The sequence below is a fragment of the Lepidothrix coronata genome, unplaced genomic scaffold (genome assembly GCF_001604755.1).
Source record: "Lepidothrix coronata isolate B3197 unplaced genomic scaffold, Lepidothrix_coronata-1.0 Scaffold31, whole genome shotgun sequence".
In the NCBI taxonomy this organism is placed as follows: domain Eukaryota; kingdom Metazoa; phylum Chordata; class Aves; order Passeriformes; family Pipridae; genus Lepidothrix; species Lepidothrix coronata.
Window position 1 is genome coordinate 5,831,544 of NW_016690211.1, and position 25,234 is coordinate 5,856,777.

At 38.6% G+C, this 25,234-nt stretch overlaps 1 protein-coding gene across 1 annotated transcript in view; it reads right to left on the bottom strand.

Annotated features, from left to right (window-relative positions):
- Window positions 1-538: 538 nt before the first annotated feature.
- ANKRD55 (ankyrin repeat domain 55) overlaps window positions 539-25,234 on the bottom strand; it is a 52,088-nt gene continuing 27,392 nt past the window's right edge. Inside the window, 7 exon segments of the mRNA XM_017811081.1 lie at window positions 539-1,215; window positions 1,218-1,295; window positions 6,101-6,163; window positions 6,166-6,201; window positions 11,600-12,258; window positions 13,582-13,749; window positions 15,396-15,580. Of these exon segments, the coding sequence (XP_017666570.1) occupies window positions 1,043-1,215; window positions 1,218-1,295; window positions 6,101-6,163; window positions 6,166-6,201; window positions 11,600-12,258; window positions 13,582-13,749; window positions 15,396-15,580 (1,362 nt within the window). The 3' untranslated portion in view covers window positions 539-1,042.

A 25,234-nucleotide genomic window follows, 5' to 3' on the forward strand; every position in this document is an offset into this window, starting at 1 on the left:
TACAGAGGAGTGTCAAAAGGGGACTACCTCCCCCACCCCCCACCCCCAGTAATGCCCACAGCCCTTCTAGAATCAGAAGTGGGGAAGCCTCTAAAGTAATGGCAGCAAGACTTAGCTAAGAATCCTGAAGNGCTGGCATCCTTGTTGGCCTCTAGAAAAGGATAGTCTTGTGAAATGTTTAGTCAAAGGCTTATAGTACTTGCCAAGGTTCTTGATAGAACAGCAGTCTAGTTATATTTCCTTCAGTTCAGTGATCAAAGGGATGAAATAATGCCTAAAAAGTCAGGTCTGTGCAATCCTTATTTTATGAAGATAATACACAATTGCATTTTTGTCACTGCAGTGTATGAAGAATTAAATGAAAGAAACATAAATCTGTCAGTGAAATGAACAGTTTTGAACAGTGTATGCTGCAGCACTGTCTGTCCCACAGGGATTAGTGTTTCATTGTACTTTTTTACCTTGCTGAATTCATAAAACCCACAAACTTAATTTAGAAAATATGTGAAAAACAGAGACAAAAGACCTCAATTGCTAAAACTGCCTTTTATTTTCAGCTTATTGTTTTAATTTTAAAAAGATTTTTTTAATGGTACACAGCATCCGAATCAGCACCTTTGTATTAACAAACTACAGAGAAACCCTGTCAATTTATGTTTCCTAGTTCTGACTTTTAAATCATGCAGAAAATCTTACTCTTTGTTCCTGTTTTCTCTGAAAGGCTTAACAGCACATTACTGCAACAAAATCATGTGTTGAGGGTTCCATTCACAAAGTAAGTTTACAGCACATTAAATATTTAGTAATTTCATAATAAATGAAATCTATAATGAAAATGCACATATATACGTATACATGTGTGTGTATATCTATATATAGTGCAGCTTTTGTGATGTGCTATGCTTTCTTCGGTTTTAGTAATTTACAGTCAAGTTCATAAGAGTATCATTAGTGCAAATTAATGAGATTTTGCTGTACAGTTATCTTGTAACAAGCACTTAGATTTGCACTTATTTCAACTGATTTAGGCCAGTGTGATGAGTTAATTTTTAGCATCTGGTTTGGTGAGAGATTTCTCAAGCTCTTCTGCAGGATTAGATTTCTTCTGGCTTGGGATAGCAGGTAGGACACGGCCTAGTTTGAGAGGCTCTCCTGATAGACCAGGCAAAAGAGAATAGAGGATATGACTCTGAGAATGTCTCTTTTTCTGGGAAAGGAGATTAGTGCTGGTAGGAGAATAACTGCACCAGTACTTAGGGACTTAAACTTCTTAGCATCCTGAGGTGATAGCTGAACTAGAGGTAAAAAAAAAAAGGAGAAAGAGTCCACAAAGTCAAAAACATAGCATTTTTACAAATGAGTTTGCTACTTTCTTTGGACTGTTGTCTCTTATTGTCTGTACTCAAACCTGTATTTGAAAAATGTGATCAAAATAATAAAAAATCGCATAAGCCTGGCAGCTTCAGTTGAAGAAAACAACTGCAGTGTTAAGTGATTTATTTTGTGTTTGGTGAAAAATAAGCCTTGACAAGTTCAAAGGTTTGCTTTTGATAAGCAGAGAATGTATAATTTGTCTGGAGGAAACTTGGTCTTTTGGAGAGATTTCCACAACACATTTTTTCATCACAAACAACAGGGTGACTGAAACAAAAATGTTTCATGGGAATATATTGTTTTTACCAAAAATGCTTTATTACCTAGGATAAGTGCTGATAAATGCTGATAAAGACCTTAGGAAGATGAAATGGAAGAATGTGTCTGGGTTGATTTAGGCACAGTCATACAGGTCCACACATGCTCTGCTATTCACAGGCCACAAAAGTAGCCCATTACCCTGTGGCACAGTGAAATGCACACTGAAAGACCAAAGGTTGTATCTCTCTATTGTAGTCTTATAAGAATCTGTGGATTTAGATCATCTTTAATTTCCACCTCACGCTCAGCAATGTAACATTGTTTGTGCTTTAATGTTACTATAGTTCTATATCTTCTCTAAAATTTATAGTTCTATATCTTCTCTCTTACAAACAATAGAACTAAAATATAATTCTATATCTTCTCTCTAAACTGAAATCCTTAAGCTCCTTCATTTTGACAACTCATTAATTTTCTGATTTTTTAAAAGGAGAATTGAAAAACTAAAATTGAAGACCTATTTTTCTCTGCCTTGGAATTTATTGTGAATTGTATTAACTTCTTTTCATTTTATTCTCCATTTTATTCACAAGCTCATTGTATACAAACAGCTCTGGTTTTTCAGTTTAAGCATATGAAGAGTTCCCTATTGGAGTTAACACCACCTCTTTTCAGCTACAGAATCTTCCTCAAAACGTTTCACATTCATTTTGCCTTGACTGCATTCTCATTGCATCTGTGATTTCCTTTCATCTGCCTATTTGTGATGAATATATGAGAGGCTATTAGCATTTTCCCGAGGTGTTCTAGTTTGACATTTTGTGTTTTATTTATTTTACCCTGTTGAAAACAAATGTTACTCCTCTAATGTCTGCAGTAGGCCCTGACTGCATATATATATATATATATATATTTTTAATATATATTTTTCCAAGATTTACCGGGTATTGATTTAGGGCAAAGCAGAATCTTTACAGAGAGGATTTAGAAACCTAGTAGATTTTTTTTTTGTTCTTTTTATGCTAATTTCAATTACTATTCAAGCTGTTATGACCTGAGCAGACAGTATGTAACAGAGCTGCCAGGCCTTTGGCAGTGTACTGCAATTTGTGAGTCATGTTCAAGGTTAATTCATGTTCAGAAAGTCAGGAAATCACTTAGTTCTCCCTTCCATGAAAAAAACCCAAGCCAAATCATTAATACTTTGCTTCAGTTGGTATTCAATTTGTGTGAAACAGAGAGGGCTAAATACAATACACAAGCCCATTTGTTTTCTGGCACATGGCAGAGTGCTTTGTATTCACTGAAATTTTGGTGAGTAAGCCAGACGCATGTTGTGAGGCTCATTTGTTTCCCTTTTTGGAACATAGTCACATGTTAATGTATTCGAAGTTCTCAACTGTGTGAAAAATATCCAGAACACTTTATGTACTCGATAAGCCCTTAATGAAGGGCTTAAGTAGGGCAAAAGCACTGTAGCTTAACCTCACGCCCATGACCAGGTAGGCATGATAAACCCAGTGATTAAGCCATGACAAACATCAGTGCTTTCCACCTAGTCGCACATACTGTGCTCAGTTTAGAATATTTGATTTAGAGTTCAGGACTGGTACATGGATGACTTTGAAACAATACATATAATGACTAGTATTAGTATGTGTATTGAAACCCATAAGCCTGGACCCTGAATGGGATCTGTGAGAGGCAGAGCCCTTAAGGCAGGTTGTCATACATCCGGGAGCTACATACAGCAAAAGCACCAGTAATTATTCACATGCAAAGGGCACAGTCATTCGCTGAAGACCTAGTGGTACAATATGAGCTACTAATTCAGGGAGCCTTTTCCACTCACTACTGACATTTGAGAGGCTGCTATTACAAACTGCAGAGGTAAAAATAAGGCTATCAGAGAGGCATTGCCCAAGGAGTATATTGTCCAGCAGAAGGAATGGCTCTTAGGCTCCCTTCCTTTGCAAACAGTGGACAATGGTGGCCTTCTGCAGAGATGTGGGTGCTTTGTGAAATGGTTTGCAGTTAACTTGGAAAAGAAGAAACTTCAAATCATGACCATTAACAGCAAAACTAATCACCAATCCCCCGAAAATATTGTTAAATGACCTGTAGAAACAGATTTCTTTAATAGTTTTTTTGTTTGTTTGTGTTTTTTGTTGTTGGTTTTTTGTTCAACAAGTACTAAGGTCACTTTCTCCAGAAACAATGAGGTGTCAGACCTTCTAAGCCATATGAAGAAGTGAGAGCAGCCAAGAGTTTCTTTTTTATTGGAAAATTCTTCTGGCATTCTGTGAGGGTGTGTAATAGTTATAAGCCTGTTTTCCGGGGCTTGTTGGGAGTGTTGCATGATGAAATAGAAAGAGTGTGCTGGGGGTGAAGCACACGTGCTGAGGCTACTCAAGAAGCCATGTGAGGAACCTTTTTGACCTTGGGAATATCTTGAGCGTGAGAATTTATAAACTGTGGTATAAAGTCATTCAAGTACTCTTTTCCTATGTTACTATTTCATTTTCCATTTTCTAATGTGTGTTTTTGAATGTTTTTGCTTAGAGATTTAAGTATTTCTTCTTTTTTTTCATTGCCCTTCCTTTTTCTGGGGACATGTTTCTTCTTTCTGTTAATCTCTGAGTAGTTTCAGTTCTCTTTCTAGTTTATTATTATTTTATTGTTCTAGCTTTTTGGTTTCTTTTCTTTTTTTTTTTTTTTTATTTTTTTCCTTGCATGTTTTTAACACATATCTTATGTAATAAAAATATTAGAGAAACACAAATGATGACATTCATCTTTGTTGCTGGAGCACTTTGCCAGGATAAAAGCTGTGTCCAGAATGGCAATATTTTTAGGGCTGGATGGAGGATGACTGAAATCTTGGCTCTGGAACAGCTATTTGGAAAGCTCCAGGAGCAAATGTGTCATTTGTGTTAAGAAAGAAAAAATGTAATTTATTTTGCAAATAATTTTGCTTTTCTGTTACTGGCTTGAACTAATATTCAGGCAGTAATGGCACCTGGATGAATGTGCTCTGATAGTTTATTATTAGTTGTAGTAATTTTATCTTATTTGTAAAAGACATTTTTTGGCGTGAGGCTAGAACTAAATTCTTGACTATTTATATGAACTACTGCAAGAACAGCAGTGATTTTGAAATATTCTTTTACAACTATGTTATAACTAGAAGACACAGAGAATGTTAGTAGAAAGCTTAAAAAATTGAACACTTGGAGCTGGGATTTTAAAAGCACTTAGATTATCTTCTTTCCTCAGAGCAGACAGAGAATACTCCCTCAGTAATTCACATATCTATACTTTTCTTTTTTCTCTCTTATTTGCAGAAAGCAGCAGTGCAGGATTCTGTATATCCCTGCTCAATCTGATGTTCCCTATAAGGCTACCTCTGCTGTTTCATTTTTAGTAGTATTGTTATAACTTCAGAACTGCTTCTGAAACTCAGATTATAAAAGAGTCTTAAATTTAGCTCTGAAATGTGAGTGGTTTAGGGCCTGGCTGATCTGCAGGATGACAAACAATAAACTGCAAATCCCCATCCAGTATACACTGGGAGATTTGTCCTGTGTGGAACAGAAAAATGAGAGGGCAGGACACTGCTGGGGGTAGGGCTAGTGTTTGTATATGAAGAACACCCCAGCTGCTGACTTGATCCAGCCTGGAACAATCACTAAGTCTTGACACTCTGCCAGGGCTGTGGGAGTGGGGTGAAGCTTTCCTGCTCTTTGGGACTGTATTTCAACAAGGTGAGTGTGAGCCAGCAATGTGCTCTTGAGGCTACAAGAGCCAACAGCATCTGGGGCTGCATCAGGAAAAGCGTTACCAGCAAATTGTGAGAGGGGATTCTTCCCCTCTACTCAGCTTGGGTGAGACATCTGGAGTAGCGAGTCCAGTTCTGAGGCCCCAGTATAAGAGTGACATGGACATACTGAAGCAAGTCCAGTGAAGGGCAATGGAGATGATTAAAGGATTGGAGTGTCCAACCTCAAAGGGGAGCCTGAAAGAGCTGAGACTGTTCAGGCTTGAGAGAAGAAGGCAGCTCAGGGGATCTTATCAATATGTATAGATATTTGATTGGGGAGAGTAATGGAGAAGGAGACAGATTCCTCTCACCGGTGTCTTACACAGGGAAAAGAGTCAATGGCCAGAAATAAGTAAGAAGAAACCTTTTTACTCTGAAGGTGGTCAAACACTGGAACAGTTGGCCCAGAGAAATTGTGTTGTCTGAGTCTTCATTCACAGACATATTTGAAACATAACTGGATTGATCCTGCTGTAGGAGATTTCTCTGCGGGCAGAGGGGTTTAGACAGTCTCCAGAGGTGTCTTCCAACATCAGCCATTCTATGATGCTTTGAAAAAGGAACATGAAACTTCTCTCAAGCCTTCAGATGCCAGTGATGAAGGCACACAGTGTGATATTGTAACTGATACTTGTCTGTACTTACTTTTGTGAGCACAGTGGTTGGGTATGGGAGCTAAGCTGTTACATACACGAATAAGATTTTTTTTTTGTGTTGGTCTATGGACATCTGTTGTAAATGTTTACCTGTGAAAAAAAAATAATTTAAATAATACACTGTGCACTGTAAATTTTGAGTTTCTAAGAAAAAAAAAGAAAACTTACTTAGTAATTCTCAGAAGGGTGTAATAACAAGAAACCACTGCCTGAGAAGAAAAGCCGTTGCTTAGTTTGCTTTATATTAATTAAAAGGAGTGATTGATTTAATATAACCTTCACATATACCCTTATCACTTCTTTCCTCTCATATAATATAGTATTAGGTCTTAAAACAGGCACAGTCCAGTAGCTAGCTCTGCATAAGAATATTTGGACACTAAATTCATAGAATTATTCAACTAGATGGATTTGATTTCAGAATTGAAGCTTTAGTTTGCAAAATACTCTAGTAGGGTCTCATCCTTTCTAAGTAGTAGAACACAAATGGAGTTCAACTGCTGGTTGGAAAAGGAGGCTGGCTGAAGCAGTAAAGATGAGCTTTGAGAGTGTTTTGCTGCAGATGAAAATGTATGAGAATTGATATAAACTGATACTGATCCTTATTAAACTATGTTTATGGCAATTTCATTTTTACAAAGAAGAATGGATACTGAAAAATGAAAGGTTGATTGGCTAATTGTGGCATGTCACTGGTTAAGATAAAGGTTAACTTTGGTCTAATACTATTAAAATAGACAGTATGTTAGAAGATGTAATGCATTTCACTAAATAAATGACATGACTAATATTGAAAAAGTAGAAACTCCAGCACCAAATCAGCATTTTTCCCAGATCCTTTTCCTGAGCTGATCTTATTCTGTGATGTTTGAGTCCCTCAAATTGTTTTTCTTCTTATCACCAGATTTGCAATGAGCTTTGTTATGAGTTGTCCTACCAAACAGCTGCTCATCCATCAGGACACTGCAACATAGTTCACTGCAGAGTAAGCATGTGCTCTGTCATCACACAGGGACAAGGGGAGACACAGGATGAATGTAGCAGGACATCCTAAACAACAGGAAGAGACAGAATGATATTCATTTCCGCTGAGGCTCTCTAGTTGGTACTTGAAAACACCTATGTATTGCTGAGCTGTGCAAGATAAAGCTACAGAAAAATAGCTGTATAGCTGTTTACTAGAGCTGCACTGAAGTAGTTGTCAAGACTGCTGTAATTACCTTATTATTTTATTACCGCACTAAATGGATCCTGTGTGAAAGGAGCTAAAGTGATGTTTATCAGACAAACCACCACGTTATAGTGCAGCCTTCAGCTCAGCATGGAAGAAGATTCTGGTCCAAAAACCACAACAGTTATAGACAGTGGGTCAGTCTGCTGAATCTTGTGAGTAAAGATGATGTGTATTGAGCTTAAGCATGAAGAATCTTGTATAAGGGAGCTGTGCCTAATAGAAACAGACTTTGGTTTCCTTTTCCTGTGTTTTACTCTTTATTTAGTCTTTAACACTTCAGTGTCTAGTTGGTAAATCTCTTCTACAGACATTGCATTCACTTTGCACAAAGAACTAAATATATCAATTTCAATATAGCAGAGAATCATCTGTTGCTCTCATTAGTGCAATTTGAGTTATATTGGTTTAAGTGATGCTTATGCTGAGAACTAATGGATTATTGTGTATGTACCATTATGGCTTTCATGATGGGAGGTTGCTGTTGCTATCAAGAGATATGTTTATTTCGTAAATGGGGATATCTGGTAGCAAAACAACAGTACAAAGCATAATCATGTTTGCAAGGCTCTGTGAATGCTTGGAAAAGCATACGTTTTTTAAAAATTCTGGCATCAAGTGGAAGTATTCCGCTCTTCCTTCCTGTTTGTTCCACATAACATGTGAAAAAATAGTTTTTCTTTCTTTGAGACATCATCTTTGCTGTCCCCAAGACCACACTTACAATGGCATTTATTTTTGAATGAAATGGAAAGGAAGCAATTTTATTATTATAAAATGCAGGACTGCATTTGGTTTTGTTTGCTGACATTTTTTTACAGGTTGTTCTTTTTGAACCACGTTGTACTGTGTTTTAGGTAAAAATTGTTAATATTATGATGAATGTCCCACATTAAATTGGTTCTTCAGTTTGAGAAAGCAACAGCCACACTGATCAGCTGTACTCTACTCTTTCTTGGCCAAGAAATACTTCCTGTTGGACTACACCATCCTGCTTATACCAATATAAACTTAATAATAGCCTGTTTTTCATATTACCTATTGAAGCAAATAGAAGGTACTGGGCTGCTGTAGTAAAATCTGTAATAAAGTATCATCTTAGAACTGGAAGTTTAGTAATGTAAAAGATGAGTGGGTGATACGGTCTCAGAGCTGCTTTATATTTGAGACAGGCTTCCTTTTTCACATGTCACTTGGAATTTCTCTAGTTACACCATTTTTCCCTGTGGAATGTAGCTGGCAGTACGTTTTGCAAAAAGAGAGAATTGCAAAGCTCCTAAATACAAAATGCTTTGGATTGCTGATGCCAGCTCAGTACTGCAGCTGGAAAACACTCTTGCAGTATTGACAGTAGTTTTTGGTATAGTCTATCTTTGCTCTTCTCAGTGGAGGGCAAGACAAAGCAGTAATTCTGAGAGAAACCAATAGCATAATAGTAAGGTAATTCTCACTGCTACCCATAGCAACCTCTCCCCTTTGTGTAAGTGCTATTGCTCAGCTAGTAAATTGACTCATCTTTCATTCCCAGGAGCACAGAAACAGAACAAAAAACCTCTAAAAGGTTTGGTACATGTATGTGCCAGCTCCCTTTGTAGCAGTGAGCACAAAAATTAGCTTTGACTTTACTAATAGACATGGTCATGCAAGACAATCAACACTGTGTGTCAACAGAGAAAATAATTTTCAAATTGAGTTTCTCTAGATTATTGATACCCGTAATCCTGGCCGAAGTATTTAGTGATTAGGAAATTATATGTAGCCCCCACAGTCATGAATTGAGAAATGAAGTATTAACACTTCAATGCCTTCGAAACTCAGATGTTGTTTTTCCACTCAGCTAAGTCTTCTGCAGAAAAAAACCCCAAAACAAACCAACTGAAAAACTCCAACAAAAACCAACAAAAGATACTTTTCCTCAGAGAAAGCTGCCTGCACAGCACTGCTGGCTGGACTGGAGCCAGGCTTTCTTTGCTTCTGATCCCTCTAAGTCCTGCAGGCACGGTGCACTGGAGACCTGGAAGCCCTGGAGCTCATACAGTAAATGCAGTTCTAATTCACGGCAAGTCAAGTGGCTTTAATTACCGGGGCAGACAGATTTAAACCACACACATAGGCATGAAGAGGGATAAGCAGATCTTTTTATCATGAAGAAATGTTAGACAATATCTATGTTGTGCAATGTATTCCTGACAGACACTGTCTGCCTCTTTACAGGCTTTTAATTCATATGTTTCAGAGGAAGTCCTTCTTGTCAGCTACAGGAATCTTTTTTATTGTTGGAAAATTTTGCTAAAGGGAGCTGGTACAAAGAGAACTGGGCTTAAAACAGACTTAGTCTTTTTATTCTCCGAGGGAGATAATAAAATTTCGGAAATAAAATTAATTACTTTTCCTTTAGACATGCAAAGGTGGCTCCCATTGCGACAATTAGAAGAATTCAAATAATTGATACGATTTTGCCCTTATTCATACACGTACACTTCTGGTTCTATACGCAGTTCCTGTGCAGATCATGGAGCACTGAGTGGATGCACCCTGTCCTGATTCAGCTGATTGCAGCTTTTTATCACAGGATGTTCATAGAAACATCTTTTCTAGGAAAACCACCTATCCTTCTGTCCAGAGCAAACAAGGATTTAAAAATTTTCTTAAGACTGTAGTATACTACATTTGATAATACATCAAATGTTTTAATAGTCTAGCAAATTCCAAAACATTTCCCAGAAATAGTTGTCCTCCAGTTTGGTTTATCCAGTTTGAGTTCATTCCTCCTACTGCTGTCAACTCCAATATCTCAAATATATTAGCCTCACTGTGCCCTGTTATACTGAGGCTGTAAATAAGCCCTGCAGGTACTCTCATATTCCACATGTGAGCTGAACCTTGCAGAATTTAGTGTAGAATGAGTCGTGCAGAAGCAATCCTTGGTAGGCGTGTGGAGAGTAGGGTTCATATGGTTGAGTGAATAGGGGAGGAGTGCATTGTAAAAAAGTAGTGACACTTATAGAGCAGTTCTGTTAAGCTTTCAGGAATATGGCTTGATGTTTGGGAAGTGGAACTTTTTGAATAGGTCCTTTTTACCCGGAAAAGCTATTTTCAGCCTTTATTCAGCTTGTCATTCTGAAGTTACTGTCTCTACTCTCGTCAGACATGTGCACAAAGATCGGCTTTTTTATAGTTCACTTAGATGTCAGTACAGTTTGCACTATCATGCAGCAAATTGGGGGTTCTTCTCAGACAGGGTTTCTGCTCACTCCTCTCTTCACTGGAGGGTAATGGCTCATGTCTCTTGGGGTGAGCATAGATTAACTTATTGTATAATGTTTACTCCTTTTAATGGTGTACTGGTAAGTTTGGGGTTGCTGGCTTCATTTTCAGTTGGATATTGCAATAGTTAGAAGGCATGCTAGATGTGTTTAATTTTGGCATAAGACTAATCCCAAAGGAGATGAAGTTGGAGACATTAATACGTTGAAATAAACTCCTGCACACAAGCCAGTCAGCCAGATTCATTTAAACATGGATGTGAGTCAAACAAAACAACAGATCCCAAATCCAGCCAAACCCTGGTTTCAAATTCACCTTAGAATTCTCAGGCTCTGCTTCATTACTGTTGCATTACAATTTCCAGACCACTGCATAAAAGCATTTACTCCACTTCTGTAAATTTAGCAACCTGAATTCAGCTTTGGAGAAACCATATGTTAGACCAAAGAGCTGGCATTAAGAGTGAGAGGAGTGAAAAGGGGTGCCACTACAGCCTGGAGTCAGAATACTCATATATAGGGAAAGTGGCATGGTGTAGAGCTGTCCAGCATGGGAGTGGATGTGATTGGATCCAGAAGCAGCTCTCGGCCCAATTGCAGATTTGAGTGCAGTACTGTTCCCTTGCACATCTACTTCCAGGAGTAGATGTAGACACAAAGCAGAAGGTGTGGTAGTAGGTGTTAGCGTGCAATTCACAAAGCATGTATATTATTGAGAGGCACTTATTGCTCAAGTACCTTACATGCTTCCTAAATACCTGCATTTTTGCTTGCTCAACAGACCTACTCAAGTCTCTTATTTCCCAGACCTTCAGCTTTCAACTGATGTCCCATCTATATGCTATCTGTAATGACTACTACATACTGGGAGAAGATACTGAAAAAATATTAAAGAAATAGAAATGTTATGGGTCCCTATTTTTTTCTGACTCAGCTTGCCACATCAGTCTATATAATAAGATTTGTGATAAAGAGAAGATGAAAAGATTACCTGATGGAGAACTAGGAAGTGAGGGAAGGCAGGGAGGGCACAAAAGCACATGGTGAGATCTATCAGAGTTTAAGTAATTTATCAGTTTGTCTGAAGAAGTCCTAGTACAGACTTTGTAGGAGAGTAGCTGATTAGAGTCTACATTCCAGGGATCATCCAGCAAAGCCTGGCAGCTGCTTCTGTAGTCCAGCAAGTTGTGTTCACTCCTACTCTTTTGAGACTTGTGTGGAAAATGGTGGGTACTGGTGCTAAAAGAGAAGCTTGACACTGTGTTCTGGAAAGCAGTTAGGAAGGAATTACCTGCAGTGATTGGGGGGAGGCTCTGCATGCTGATGGGCAGAAGTCCCTGACATGCTGGTTGCTTCTTTTCTGGTATGAGATACTTTGTGTCTGTGCTCCTTCTTTTAAAGTCATGGGTGGTCATACAATGATTTGGAATGTCTTTGCAACTTGTGTTCATAATGCAATCAAAACAGGTGATGATATCATCTACTTCTGAGGTCTCTTCTTTACGATGTTCTCTGCTTCTCTCCTTCTGACTGGTTTTCTGATCTTCTTTCTTCTTTTTGCAAGAGAAGATGTGGTTCAGCATACTGAATCGTCCTTCTTTCTTTATACCTCTGTTGTCCAGAGAGGGAAACTGATGAACTGGCTCAGATCTACTGGAAGTACAAATCAAAATGTGATGGCAGTATTACCAAACAATTTAAAAATACTAACTGTGTTAGACCATGAAATGTGTGATATACTGTTCAGATACATTTGCAGGGGTGGTTCAAGGGTGCAGAAAATTCAGACTCCAAATTTGTAATTAACAAAGACTGAAAATGTCACTGTGTTATTTCCTCCTTTCTTATCAGTTGATTGCCTTAGAGTCATCTTAATGTAACTCAATGCAGCTATCTGGGAAAAACGAACAAACTTTTCTGACTTCAGCATGTATCAGCTGCAAAGATCCAATGACAACAGGAAGATGCTGGGTTCAAAACAAGTGGTCTTTCTATTATGATCGATTTGGAAAATGGTATTTACAACAGTACAGTCATTGCTAACATTGTAACAAAGGCACTACTTCACCATGACTTCCCTCCTTTTCTCCTTTCCTTTTCCCCCTTTGCCCTTTTCCCTTGCCTTGCCTTGCCTGTGTTTAAGGAGTCCAGCACAGTTTCGGACCGATGAAGATAATTACCTATAGTGGTATTGCTGTAATGGTTTTGAGATGAATGTCCTCTAACAGACAGAGTGCAGGAGAAGGAGGAGAGGTAATAATACCTATGTCTCACAAGTTGTAGCATAGGAAATAAGACTAACTACTGACTGGAAAGGAGGGGAAAGCACAAAGAAATGTGATGATAAATATAAGTGCATCCTCATTTAGCAAAGTTGAAGAATGGAAGTTAATTACATAACAGCTGCTGAAACATGAGAAATACAAAGAGAGAGGAAGATCATAAGCAATAACTCTTTTGTTATACTTTTTAACAAAGAAGAACTCAGAAGAGACAATCAAGGTAGAGAACTAAAGAAGGCTAGGAAAATAACTTCAAACCCTTACCTTAAGGATGAAAAATTGAGATTTATTTTATTGTCTATCTGGCAAAGCTGCCTTTGTGTTCAGTCTATCTGTCTGTCTTATGCAAATGCACAGCTAGTGCATAGAGATTTCAAAAAAGTGGAAGATATATATCTGAGGGCTGAAACTATTCCGTAAGACAAATTTTCTGCATGAAGATGACTGGGCCAGAGCTACACTCACTACTTCAGAACCCTCTGCTGGTTGGTAGGCTAGCACTGTAACCTCAGTAATGAGTAATGAGCAGATGACTAATTCTGATGTTGCTACATTGGTGGAAAGCTTGAACTGAGTATTGAATGGGAATGAAGAAGACATCGCACAGGGCTCAAACTCTTCACTAGCATACAAAAAGCAAGACATTTGTTTTTTAGTCGGTGACAACATGTGAGCAAGGTGTGAACTTTACCTACTCTCCTGAGACAGCAGCTTGATGCATGCTGTGTGCCCACGGTACATTGCATATGTCAGAGGAGTGTTTTCATTGATATCTCGAGGACTGCTGTCTATCCCCAGTTCTAGCAGTGTCTGCACACAGTCAGCTTTCCCTGCTGCTGCAACCCAGTGCAAAGGAGTCCTACAGAAAAAAGCGGAGTATCGTTAGAATAGCTGAGTAGATTTACTACTAAAACTCTTAATGACATAATGATGTGTGCATAGGTTATGCTCCTTGTCCAGATTTATGACATATATTTTAAGGAATTCTCCAGCAACTTATTTCACATTGGTGTAGCTGCATTTATTTAGCTTTAGATAAAGTAGGTATGGGGCTATGCTGTACATGCTGTGTAATAGCATCTCCTCCACTGCTGGAATTGCAGAGTAGGAAGAGTGCATAAAGTTTTCAGAGAAGAATTTGAAAAAAACTTTGTAGTGTCCACTGCATAGGGACAAACTCTTCTCTTCTTTAGACCAAACACAATTAGCTTTGGTTGGCACAGGGTTCTCCATCAAGGTAATAAGAGAAGAATCCTCTCCTAGACTAATGAGAAGGACTGAACACATCTTCCAGACTGCCACTGCCACTTTGCCAATTTCTGTGTTCTGTGATGGACACAGACCAAAGCACATACAATTGTTTTGAACCTGTGTAGGAGAATTAAACTGATGTTCTGCTTGGCAGAAAATTTGCATCTTGTATTTGGAAACTTTAGTCCAGTTTCCAAATTATAATATTCTGGTCTTGTGAAAAAACGGAAAGCATAAAAACCACAAGAAAGTAGTTTAAGAATAAAAAATAAAATTGACATTTCTTTGTAATCTCAACAATTTCAGATGGGTGCAGTTAGAAACGCAATAGAATGGAAATCTATTATGTGTGTTTGTAGTGAACAGTTTATCTTTTCCCCTCTTCAAGTATAATATGTTTTGTGGAAATATCTGAGAACTTGTAACAGGTGGTCGTGTCTTAATGAACCCTGAAGTGTTATTAATCTCCTCCCTTTGCCCTTCTTTCCATAGAAACACAGCCTTCTCAACTACATTTTACTGGTGTTTAGAAATTTCTCCAGAACCCTGTTTTATTTCTGTTCTGTTTTACTGTACTTTTCCATGAAGAATGATATTATTTTAAGTACTTGAAGGCCTAAGCCAAGAAAACCTTGGCTTTTGCTTCAGTGAGCAGGCTAATCAATGTGAACAGCCAGTTGGTTCTGTTTGCATTAACTAAATTTATGAGCAAAGTTCCAAGGGAGGTAGGTGTGGGTGAAAAAGAGGAAAGATGACTCTTCTGTACTTATGACACAGAGATTTCAACCCAAAAGGAATCAAATGCCTTGTCAGAATGGAAAGTGAAGATCCCCTGGTCCAATACTGTGCTATCATCGTAAATGCAACAAAGGAACACTGCCATTTCTTAAATACAAATAGCAGCCGGATCCCGGCTTCAAGTTGTAGGATCCTGTTCTATTGTTTTGAAAAGAATGTTCACTTTTGATTGAAATAAGTCAAGTGGTGACAAAGTTCTTTCGCAAATAATCTTATCTTTTCCTACCAGAAATACAGAGCTTAATAGCATTCCTACTAGTCAGTTATTATACTAGGTATGATACAGGTGAGCTGGGCTGGTTTGCAGTGTTTCTGAGCAAGCAGTTCTCTGTGGAGTGCAGTTCATTAACTAGGCCATGGCCTGTGAAACAGGAACATGATTATATAATAAACAAAGCTGGTCTCAGGTTAATAGAACGGAAGAAGCAATTTCAATTTCAGAATTTCCATGGTTACCTGTCATCCAAATCCAGGGCCTGCAGGTTGTGCTTTGGGACTTTGGCCAGCTCACTGATAATATCACTGTAGCCTGCAGCAGCAGCAACGTGCATACATGTTTTGCCATTCTCATCGTCATAGTTTATTATTGAGGGTCCCTGGCAGTGGTCCAGAATGATGGAACACAGAATCCTGTTGCCACTCTGGAAGAAAGTTCAGAGAAGAAAAGCATTTTACAATGGAGTTCACACCAAGCTGTATTTTCTCTTCTAGAGAATGCTAAATACAACAATGGGGGGTTTTTTTGTGTATACCAGACTCCCCAGGTATGAAGTCAAAAGCTTCCAATCTCCTTCTGGGAACTGTGTTTGCTTTATGAATTTCCTAGAACACTCTGAACACTGGAAAAATAATAAATAATATACCACTGCAAATATCTCCAAAAGTTGCAGAGTGTAAGTTACTCAACAGAAATTACTTGGGATTTTGCGGTTTTGCTAAGCCAGACTCCAGAAAGACACAAACTTGTATTTTCTTGTAGAAATTTAGGGCTAGAAAGAAATTTAGGGCTGAAGAGACCAACCCTTAACTGTAAGTCTGTTCCAGTGCACCTAGAAAAGCCATGTCAAATTTTTGCTCAAGTGGTTCTTGAACACTTTCTTGGCTAATTTGCTTCAGCGTCTTAATAGAAAGTTGACATTGTTCTCTAACTTGCAAATGAAATTGAATACTTTTTATCCCAACTTGGTGGAAATAGAGAAAAAAATTCATGACTTTTTTATAACAACAGAAACATAGGGTTGGAAAGTTCTTTCTCTATCATCAAATTCAATCCCGGCAGTCACTTGTACCTATGTTACATAATCCCTTTCATAAAATTCCTGGGTCCATTAAAGGCAATTGGGTTTTTTTGCCCCCATTACTCCCAAAGGAATGTAGTTCAAGAACTTCTTTGTTCTACTGATTAATACCTCTAATTTCTATTCATACTCATGGCTGATTATATCCCTTTTTTTCTGTTCCAGAATTATTATTTAGATTAAATACTTCTTTCCTTTAACTGGTATTTGTTCTTCATATGTATTTATAAGCAATCATCATATCTCTTCTGAGTTCTTCTTTTGCTGCTCTAATCAATCAAGGTCTTTTAAGTTTGCTTTGAAAAATGTGCTTTCTATTTCTCTCATCAACCTATTAACCCTTCTCCTTTTGTTTTAGTTGTATTTCCTTGAAGAGGGGTGACTAAAATTGTACTAGTCATACACAGACATTTTTTCCAGCTCTTTGTACAGTGACACTAGCTCTTCCCTATTTGTGTTGGAGGTATTTGTGTTAGAAATAGCTCTTTTGGTATGTCATAGAACACCATTTGCCTCATTCACAGATGTGTCCCATTAGAAGCTCCTAGTCATTTTGGAATAACCCTTTTCACCTCAGTACTTGTCTTCCATAGTTGTTTCTTACCCTAAAGTTTCTAGTTTTGGAGAGGACCTTCTGTTACTAGCACCCAAATGCATGACTTAAACAGTTTATCCTATTAAATTTTGTCCTGTTTGTATTATTCAAGACTTAAAGCTTCCCCTGTATGATATCCTCATTCCATTAATGTCTTCCAGTTTTTTATTATTTGTAGATTTTGCCAGAAAGGCCCTGTATTTTGTGCCAAGTTATTATGAAAATATTAAGCAAGAATGATTTCAAGTTTTATCTCTGAAAGTAATTTCCTTCCAGTCTCTAAACAACATTTAATCAAACTCTTAACTTATTGATTTTAAGATAAAACACGTGTCACTCCTCTGTACTTTTTTATCTTATTTTGTAAGATAGCTGTTTATTCTAAACATATCTTTTAAAGATTGATAGACATCCATTATCTCAAGCCTCTTCTATATACTTTTCTTCTCCACTCTCGGTATGCATCTTCCTGCTAAAATTTGCACCATTGAGGGGATACATTCCAGGTCCCTGGAACATTCTGATCTCACAGCTACACAGTCCAGCTGAGAATTTCCTTTAATTTACCAAAACATGTCCCTCTAAAAACAGGATTTTTGTTTTGTATGTACTTTGTTTACTCAGATGTTTAATTAAGAATCTACTCTTGATCATGTCAAGCTTATTTTCTACGACCAGGCATTTTATAATGTCCTCATTAACCATGTTAAAATTGTCGTTAATTTATAGCTGCCTGATCTTCATGTTCAGGAACAGTGACATCCTATGAATAATAGTTGTTTTTATTCTCTAGTCCCTATGCCAAATACCAATATCCTCCATGCTAGTGTAATTCCCAGTTATAGTTTTTGGTCATTAGCATCAGAGAAATCTCTAATCACAGTCAGGACTAACTGAGTTTAGAAGTGCATTACATACTTCTAGTGTTACTAGAATCATCATCATGGCTAGGCTTCACGAGTGAAGATTTGAGAAGGATTCTATCCACGCTTGCTACAAGCGCGCTGGTGGCTAAAAAGGCCAATGCAAGATAGACACATCGGATTGCAAAAGGCACAGTGGAAAGTCTCCTTAGGCAGTATTGGCAAGACACGGGTCTTTCTGCATTGTCTTTTCTCCTCAAGAATGATTCTGCATGTGTTCTCAAAAGAAGCAGCAGGGTTATGTATAGTGTGTTTCCGTGTCTCCCGACTGGAGGCCAGAGTAGACTAGTGATGATGATCAATATGGCCAAGGCTGAGATGTTGTTTCAGGGAGTCCTTGTATCTCCTCTTCGGGGCTCCTCTCTTGCGGCAGCCGGTGGCAAGTTTGCCATAGAGCATGAGCTTTGGGAGGCAGTGGTCCTTCATCCTGGAGATGTGTCCTGCCCAACGCAGCTGTGTTCTCAGCAACATGGCCTCAATACTTGTGACTGCTGCCTGTTCTAGAACAGACGTATTAGTCACGTAATCAGTCCGGTGGATGTGTAGGATTGTACAGAGACAGTGTTGATGGAAGCGTTCTAAGAATCGCAGGTGGTGGCGGTAGATGACTCATGATTTGGATCCATATAAAAGAGTAGACAGCACTATGGCTCTGTAAACACTGATCTTGGTACTTTTCTTCAGGTGTTTATTACGCCAAACTCTTTTATGGAGTTTTCCAAAAGCACTATATGCCTTTGCTAACCTGTTGTCTATCTCTCCATCAATCTTACCGTCCGAGGAGATGAGGCTGCCTAGGTAATTAAACTGCTGGACTGATTTGAGCTCTGATTGGCCAATGGTGATGTGGGGATGATGGAAGACTTCCTGAGGTGCAGGTTGGTAGAAAACTTCTGCCTTCTTCAGGCTGACTTCCAGCCCAAAAAGCTCAGCAGCCTCTGCAAAGCAGGATGTTAAACGCTGCAGAGCTGCTTCTGTGTGGGCAACAAGGGCGGCATCATCAGCGTAGAGCAGCTCCTGGACAAGATGGTTTAAGGTCTTGGTGTGGGCCTTCAGTTGCCTTAGGTTGAATAGGCTTCCATCGATACAGCATTGGATGTAGATACCATTTTCTTCATCAAGGTCTGCTGTGGCCCTTTGGAGCATCATGCTGAAGAAGATTGTGAATAGGGTTGGTGCAAGAACACAGCCTTGTTTCACACTACTGGTTATTAGAAAGGGCTCAGAAAGTGCATCACCATATCTGACTTGGCCATGCTGATCCTCATGAAGCAAAATTATCATTTTGAGGAACTTGGAGGGACATCCTAATCGTTCCAAAATCTGCCACAGACCTCTTTTGCTTACAGTATCAAAAGCTTTGGCGAAATCAAAAAAGTTACACAGAGACCTTTGTTCTGTTCCCTACACTTCTCTTGCAGTTGTCTAAGAACAAATACCATGTCTGTGGTGCTCCTGTTGGCTCTGAAGCCACATTGGCTTTCAGGTAGAAGTTCTTCTGCTATAGTGGGTATTAATCTATTCAAAAGTATTCTTGCAAGGATTTTACCAGCAATGGAGAGCAGAGTAATACCACGGTAATTTGAACAGTCTGATTTATCTCCTTTCTTCTTATACAAGGTGATGATGAACTGCATCTCGAAGGTCTGATGGTAGTTCGCCTAGTTCCCAACAGCACACCACAAACTTGTGAAATTTAGCATGGAGTGCAAGGCCCCCATGCTTCCAGATTGCAGGTGGAATTCCATCAATCCCAGCTCCCTTGCCGATTTTCACCTGCTGTATGGTCTTAAGAGTTTCTCCCATAGTAGGGGCAATATCCAATTTATTCTTCGCCGGTTGTTGTGTGATGGACTGCATTTCTGAGCCTTGAACTACATGGTTGGTACTGAAAAGAGTCTGAAAATGTCCAGACCATCAATTCAGAATGGAAGTTTTATCTGTCAGAAGTGTCTGACCACCTGCACTGAGTAAAAGGGCTTTGGACCTGGTATGTAGGTCCGTACACTGCTTTCAAAGCCTCATAGAATCCTCTGTAATCACCTAAATCTGCACATAATTGAATCTTTTCTGCTAGATTGATCTACCACTTGTTCTGGATATCTCAAAGTTTTTGTGGAGCTTGCTGCATGCAAGACAAAAGGCTGCTTTTCTTACATGACAAGATAGTTGAGCAAGGTGTGCTTAGTGGGCAGTTCTCTTCTTTACCAACAATTCCTGGATCTCTTGATTGTTTTCATCAAACCAGTCCTTGTTTTTTTGAAGGAGAACCCTAAGGATTCTTCAGAGGACTGCAGGATGCTATTTTTAATATATTGCCAAAGCTCTTCGGGAGAGGGAACTACGGAATGATCTTAGAGCCTAGTTTGAAGATTTACCTGGAATCTGTCTCTCACTGTAGCTGTTTGAAGATTGTTAACTTGGAGTCTCCTCCTTGGAATACCTCCCCTATTAGGTTTGAACTTAAGGTGAAAGTTAAGTTTACAACACACAAGGCAATACCAGTATAAATATCTATTACCATCCATCTCTAAGTCAGTTTTGATGCAAAAAATGGTTAACATTAGCATCTTACTATATCTGTATTCATATTATTGTGACACTGCTATTCCTCTGGTTTTATACTGTCTTGATAAGTCCAAATTTCACATCCTACACCTACAGTTTCAGTCCCTCAGTGTTCTTGCACAACTCTTAGCATTCACATAAGACAATTCCCACTGTTCCTACTGCAATTTAAACATTTACACACTGTTCTGCCTCCCACCAATCTTCCATTTTCTAGACTAAACAAACCATTTCAACCTCTCTGGGCAGGTCAATATTTCCAACCCACTTATCATACTTGGTCCATAGTTTAGGCCTGTTTCCAGTTTGTCTACAGCTTTTTTCAATCATGGCATTCCAAACAATGTAATTATCCAGCTGAGGCTCCTCTCCTGACACTGAAAATGACATTGCTACTTCCTGTAGCCCACATGTACCATACTTCTGTTAATATGGTCCAGAATTATGTTAGATTTATATCAACACTATAACTTAAACTCCTACTCACTTTTGTAATCTACTAATCTATTACTCTTAATTTTGTACAAGCAGCTTTAATTTTTCACAGTTTTGTATACAGTGTTATTTTATTAATTTCAGGTAATTCCTAAAATTTATCAAAATAATTCTGAGTTTCATCCTGATCCATGAAGTGCTTGGTGTCCCAGTAATTTGGTTCTAACTGTGGGTTATATATGTGTTCTGTATTCCATCACCTTGTTATGGAACAAACAAAAACATTCATATGATAAATCCCTTGTTGGACTCTTTATGAGATGTTCATCTCCAAAGATTATTTGAACTGTCCTGAATGTGGCTGATAGAGAGTATATGATGTGTGACAGAAGTCCCTGGTTGATTTTGATTGCATTATTCCTTATTCTTCCCTTCTGGCACACCTATCTTTGGACTGAATTCTGGTTCCATTATAGCAGGCTGTGCTTACAAAAATTGTGCTATTGATGTCATTCATTGGGATTAAACTCGCATGTACTGTTCAAACCGGAAAGGGACAACAATTAGACTTTTAATGATCACTCTACTTGCCACATGCTTAACAAGGTTTCTCTACCATGGGATGAACTTTATCTTGCTGGTACTTTTTCAGTATTTTTGTGTTGTACTGCATGGGATTAAACTGAGAAACTGACATTCAAACATGCTATATCTAATAGCATCTTATCTGAGGAAGCAACAATTGCTTTGAATATAGCTATGAAATTTCTGACCCATTTTAACAATTCAATCAAACTGTTAATTCCATTTTCTAAGTAAACAAAGGATATCTGCCAATTTTTGAACCTTCTGCTGAACAAAATCTCTAGCCAACAGCTCTGTAGCTTTCCAGTTCTCTCTTCTTGGGAATGCCTTCTTATCTTTACATTCATCTTGGCTCTTTTAAATTGCACACAAAATTCTCCTAAAATGCTTACACTGCCCTTATTCTTAGATTGATAGCTTTGAGTTGTGGTCACTAAAAATGTGGTGTTCCAGTGGTAAATTTACCACAGTACTATTGTTAGACCAGGATGTTCAGTGGTAAATTTACCATAGGAAAATTACATGTTTTTGTAACCTTACAAAACCTTTCAAATTGTTTTCAACAATGTTCTCAGAGATAATCAGTCCTTTTTGCTACCTATTTCTATACAGTTCTGCAGGGTCACCCCCCTCAGGTTTTGTTAAACTTCTGTCCCATTTCACACCTTTATCTGCTTCCACCCATTATTCATTCTGGTTAGTGAACTTTTCTTCCTTAGATCACTTACCTCAATTAAACTTACTTTACGAAGAAGAAACATCCTAAAGCTTTGATCTACAAGCCTTTGTAAGAAAAACTCTCTTTGTGCCTTATGCAACCTTTTGTCTGAGATTTGTGTCATTTCCAGACAGCGACAAACAGCAAATTCACTAACAGGGTATTTAGTCCTCACATTTGGTTATAACTCCATTTTCTATAGGTTGGTTAATAAAAAGTCAAAGTTTGGACAGTCGCATCTCTCACTGCTTTCTAAATAAGAAAATAATACCTCAGGAAGTAACTACTGCCTCAAGTACCATGAGGAGGACGCTTTTCTGGTTTTGGCACTTCTTTCACCTATGCCTGCTCAATTTATTTATCATCATTGTTACTACAGCTGTGGTTCTTATACTTCAGCCTTTTCTATGTCCAACTGATATACAGAAGAAAAATTTTACTTGGAAAGTTTATTGTCACTTATGTAATATTCTACCATAACATTGCATTTCATTCTATCAAGTCTTCGGTCATAAGTATTACAATGTTTTCCTTGCTCACTGCACTGTATGGAGGGTGAATTTTTTCCCGTTTTCAGAATACTCTAGTAAACTAGGTAATTTGATACCAAAGAGGAGAGTCACGTGAAAGGAGTCTGCTAAGCTGGCTACCAGTAATGTAGAGGTGGGAAGGGAAGAGGGACAAGCTATGGACCACTTAACTGTTTTCAGGAAACCTGGCCAAAATATTTTTCTTCCAAGAAAATGCCTCTGGAGATTATGTGGTTAGGTTGTATTAGTTCTCCCATATTTCCTGTCACCTTGTATTAGTGTGCAGCTTAAAGCCTTCCTGTATCTATAGCCAGCTTTGCTGGATAGAAATTCCCCACTAGCAGCTCTTGATGTTGTTTCTTATCATTAGCATTGCACTTCAGGCCTGCCTGTTTTTCCTGTTCTATATTCTTTCCTCTTTCAATTGCACACCTGCAAATTTGAAGCTTGACTTTCTCTTTGAGGTCCTCTGCTCTGACCCTGAATGGCTTGAGATTTTAACCATTATTTCACTCCTTTCTGCAGCAACAAACAAGTACTATTCCCATTGTATTACTCTGGGAGGTAACTCACTTTTATAAAAAAGTAAAATAAATTACTACAGGTAATTTATTACTAACATTTGCATAAGTACTTCTGGCTTCCTCCTGGAAACCATCTATGTGCATCATTGGGTGCTGTTTGAGTTTTATTATAGAATCCAAGCCCTTTTATATTTCCTCTTATCCTTCACAGACAGACACACATAGAGTATTTTAATATGAAATTGACTGTAATGCCAGTAGAGCCATTGGAAAATAAATCAGCCATACAAAACAAAGATATTTTTCTCCTTGGCTGAAATAAAGTAACAATTTCAAATATTGTTTGAGCAATGCATAGCAAAATTTGAACAAATAACTTGTCTGTGGACTTTTTACTTTATAACTCCAGTTAAGGCTATGACATTGGTAAATACATATTTCCTTTCAAAGTAATTTTTTTTCCTTTTTTTTTTTGTTTCTGAAATTCAGTATTCACCTAAAGCAAAAGCCATTCCACATTTTTATTATGTGGATCTGTTGGCTGGGTCTTGAAAAGTCTAGGTCTTTGACTAAAGGGTATGCTGGCAGAAACCGTGTGTTTAGTTACAGCTACACTGGCAAAACTGAACTATTCCTCCAAAATAATTGTTTACTCTTATGTGATTAATTTCACTGAAGTGCCATTTTCCTCATGTTCATGTTTCAGAACACTGAAGCAGTGTATCATGTAATTACCTTATCTGTATCAGTTATTACCGTAATTGTAACATGAATTTAGAATTTTGTCTTAGAATCAGAGCAAGACAAACAATGCATCAGCCATGAGGGTATGTCAGGTTGGGGTCAGATATTTTGGCTGTATCAGAACAACATTCCCCTATCTTGCTGTAGATGCAGTCCACTGTTTTAAACATGGAGAATGCCAAACTTAAAAGCAGAGGCATAATGTTGCTCTTAGTCTGCAGCTAACAGTGCAGTGAGAAATGTCCTTAAACTGGCAGCTGGGGTTGCTGAAGAGTTTTGAACGCATGGGAGCTTTCTCCCACGTGTCAAGGACTTCCAGCATCTCCCCCTCTGAACTTCAGACTAGAGAAAGCTAAGGAATGGAAACATGCTCGCTCTCCCTTGACTGCTGTCATTCCCTGGCTGCTGGATGGCTGCATTAGCAGTGGAAAAGTGTGCAAATGTTCAGAGCACCCTATGGTTTCTCTACCCTGAGAGAACAGAGACAACTGCGCCCTGTGCTGAGGAAAGAAACAATTCATGATACCATCTTCATCTTTCCTCCTGCCATGGAAACTGTGCCAAAGGTTCCCTGGATGCAGCCCAGGTACTTCCCAGGGTGTCTTTCTGATGGCAAACCAACATAAATTAACAACCCTATTGATGCCACTGTAGTTATATTGGTGAGACTCAGTCAGCTCACAGAAGCTCATTTGTCTTCTCCTCCCCCTAATGCTCCAGTCTTACACATCCACCGAGACAGGTTCTGTTGCAGACTTAGAGTGTCACAGCTTGGCTTGACTCTGTGGTACTCTTGGAAAGAGAATCTGTTGTTATTTTTGTTGTACAGGATACTTTGTCCTGTGGTCCTCAGAGCACTGCTGCCTCTGGTACAGATAGAGGACAGTGTTTTTTTAAATATTTATCCTCTTAGCAGCCTTAGTGGGTGTTGGCACAAGCTACCAAATGACAAAGGCAGTCATGGAGGCATGACTCTACCTACGGCTATCATATGTCCCTGTCTTTCTTACCTTCTGTTTGCTCAAAAAAATCACTGCCTGAAATACTAGCCAAGCCCCTCAGAATATATTTCACTTGGAGTCTTCTATTGTCATCATCATGGCTGGGCTTCGCGAACGAAGATTTGGGAAGGGCTCTACCCACGTTTGTTGCAAGTGAGTTGGTGGCTGAAAAGGCCAATACGAGACAGGCATGTCAGGTTGCAAAAGGCACAGCAGAAAGACTCCTTAGATGGTATACTCTGCAAGGCACGATTCTTTCTGCGTTGCCTTTTCTCCTCAAGGGTGATCCTGTGTGCTTTCTCAAAGGCATCAGCAGTGTTATAGATGGTGTGTCTCCAGGCCTCCTGATTGGAGGCCAGAGTAGACCAGTTATG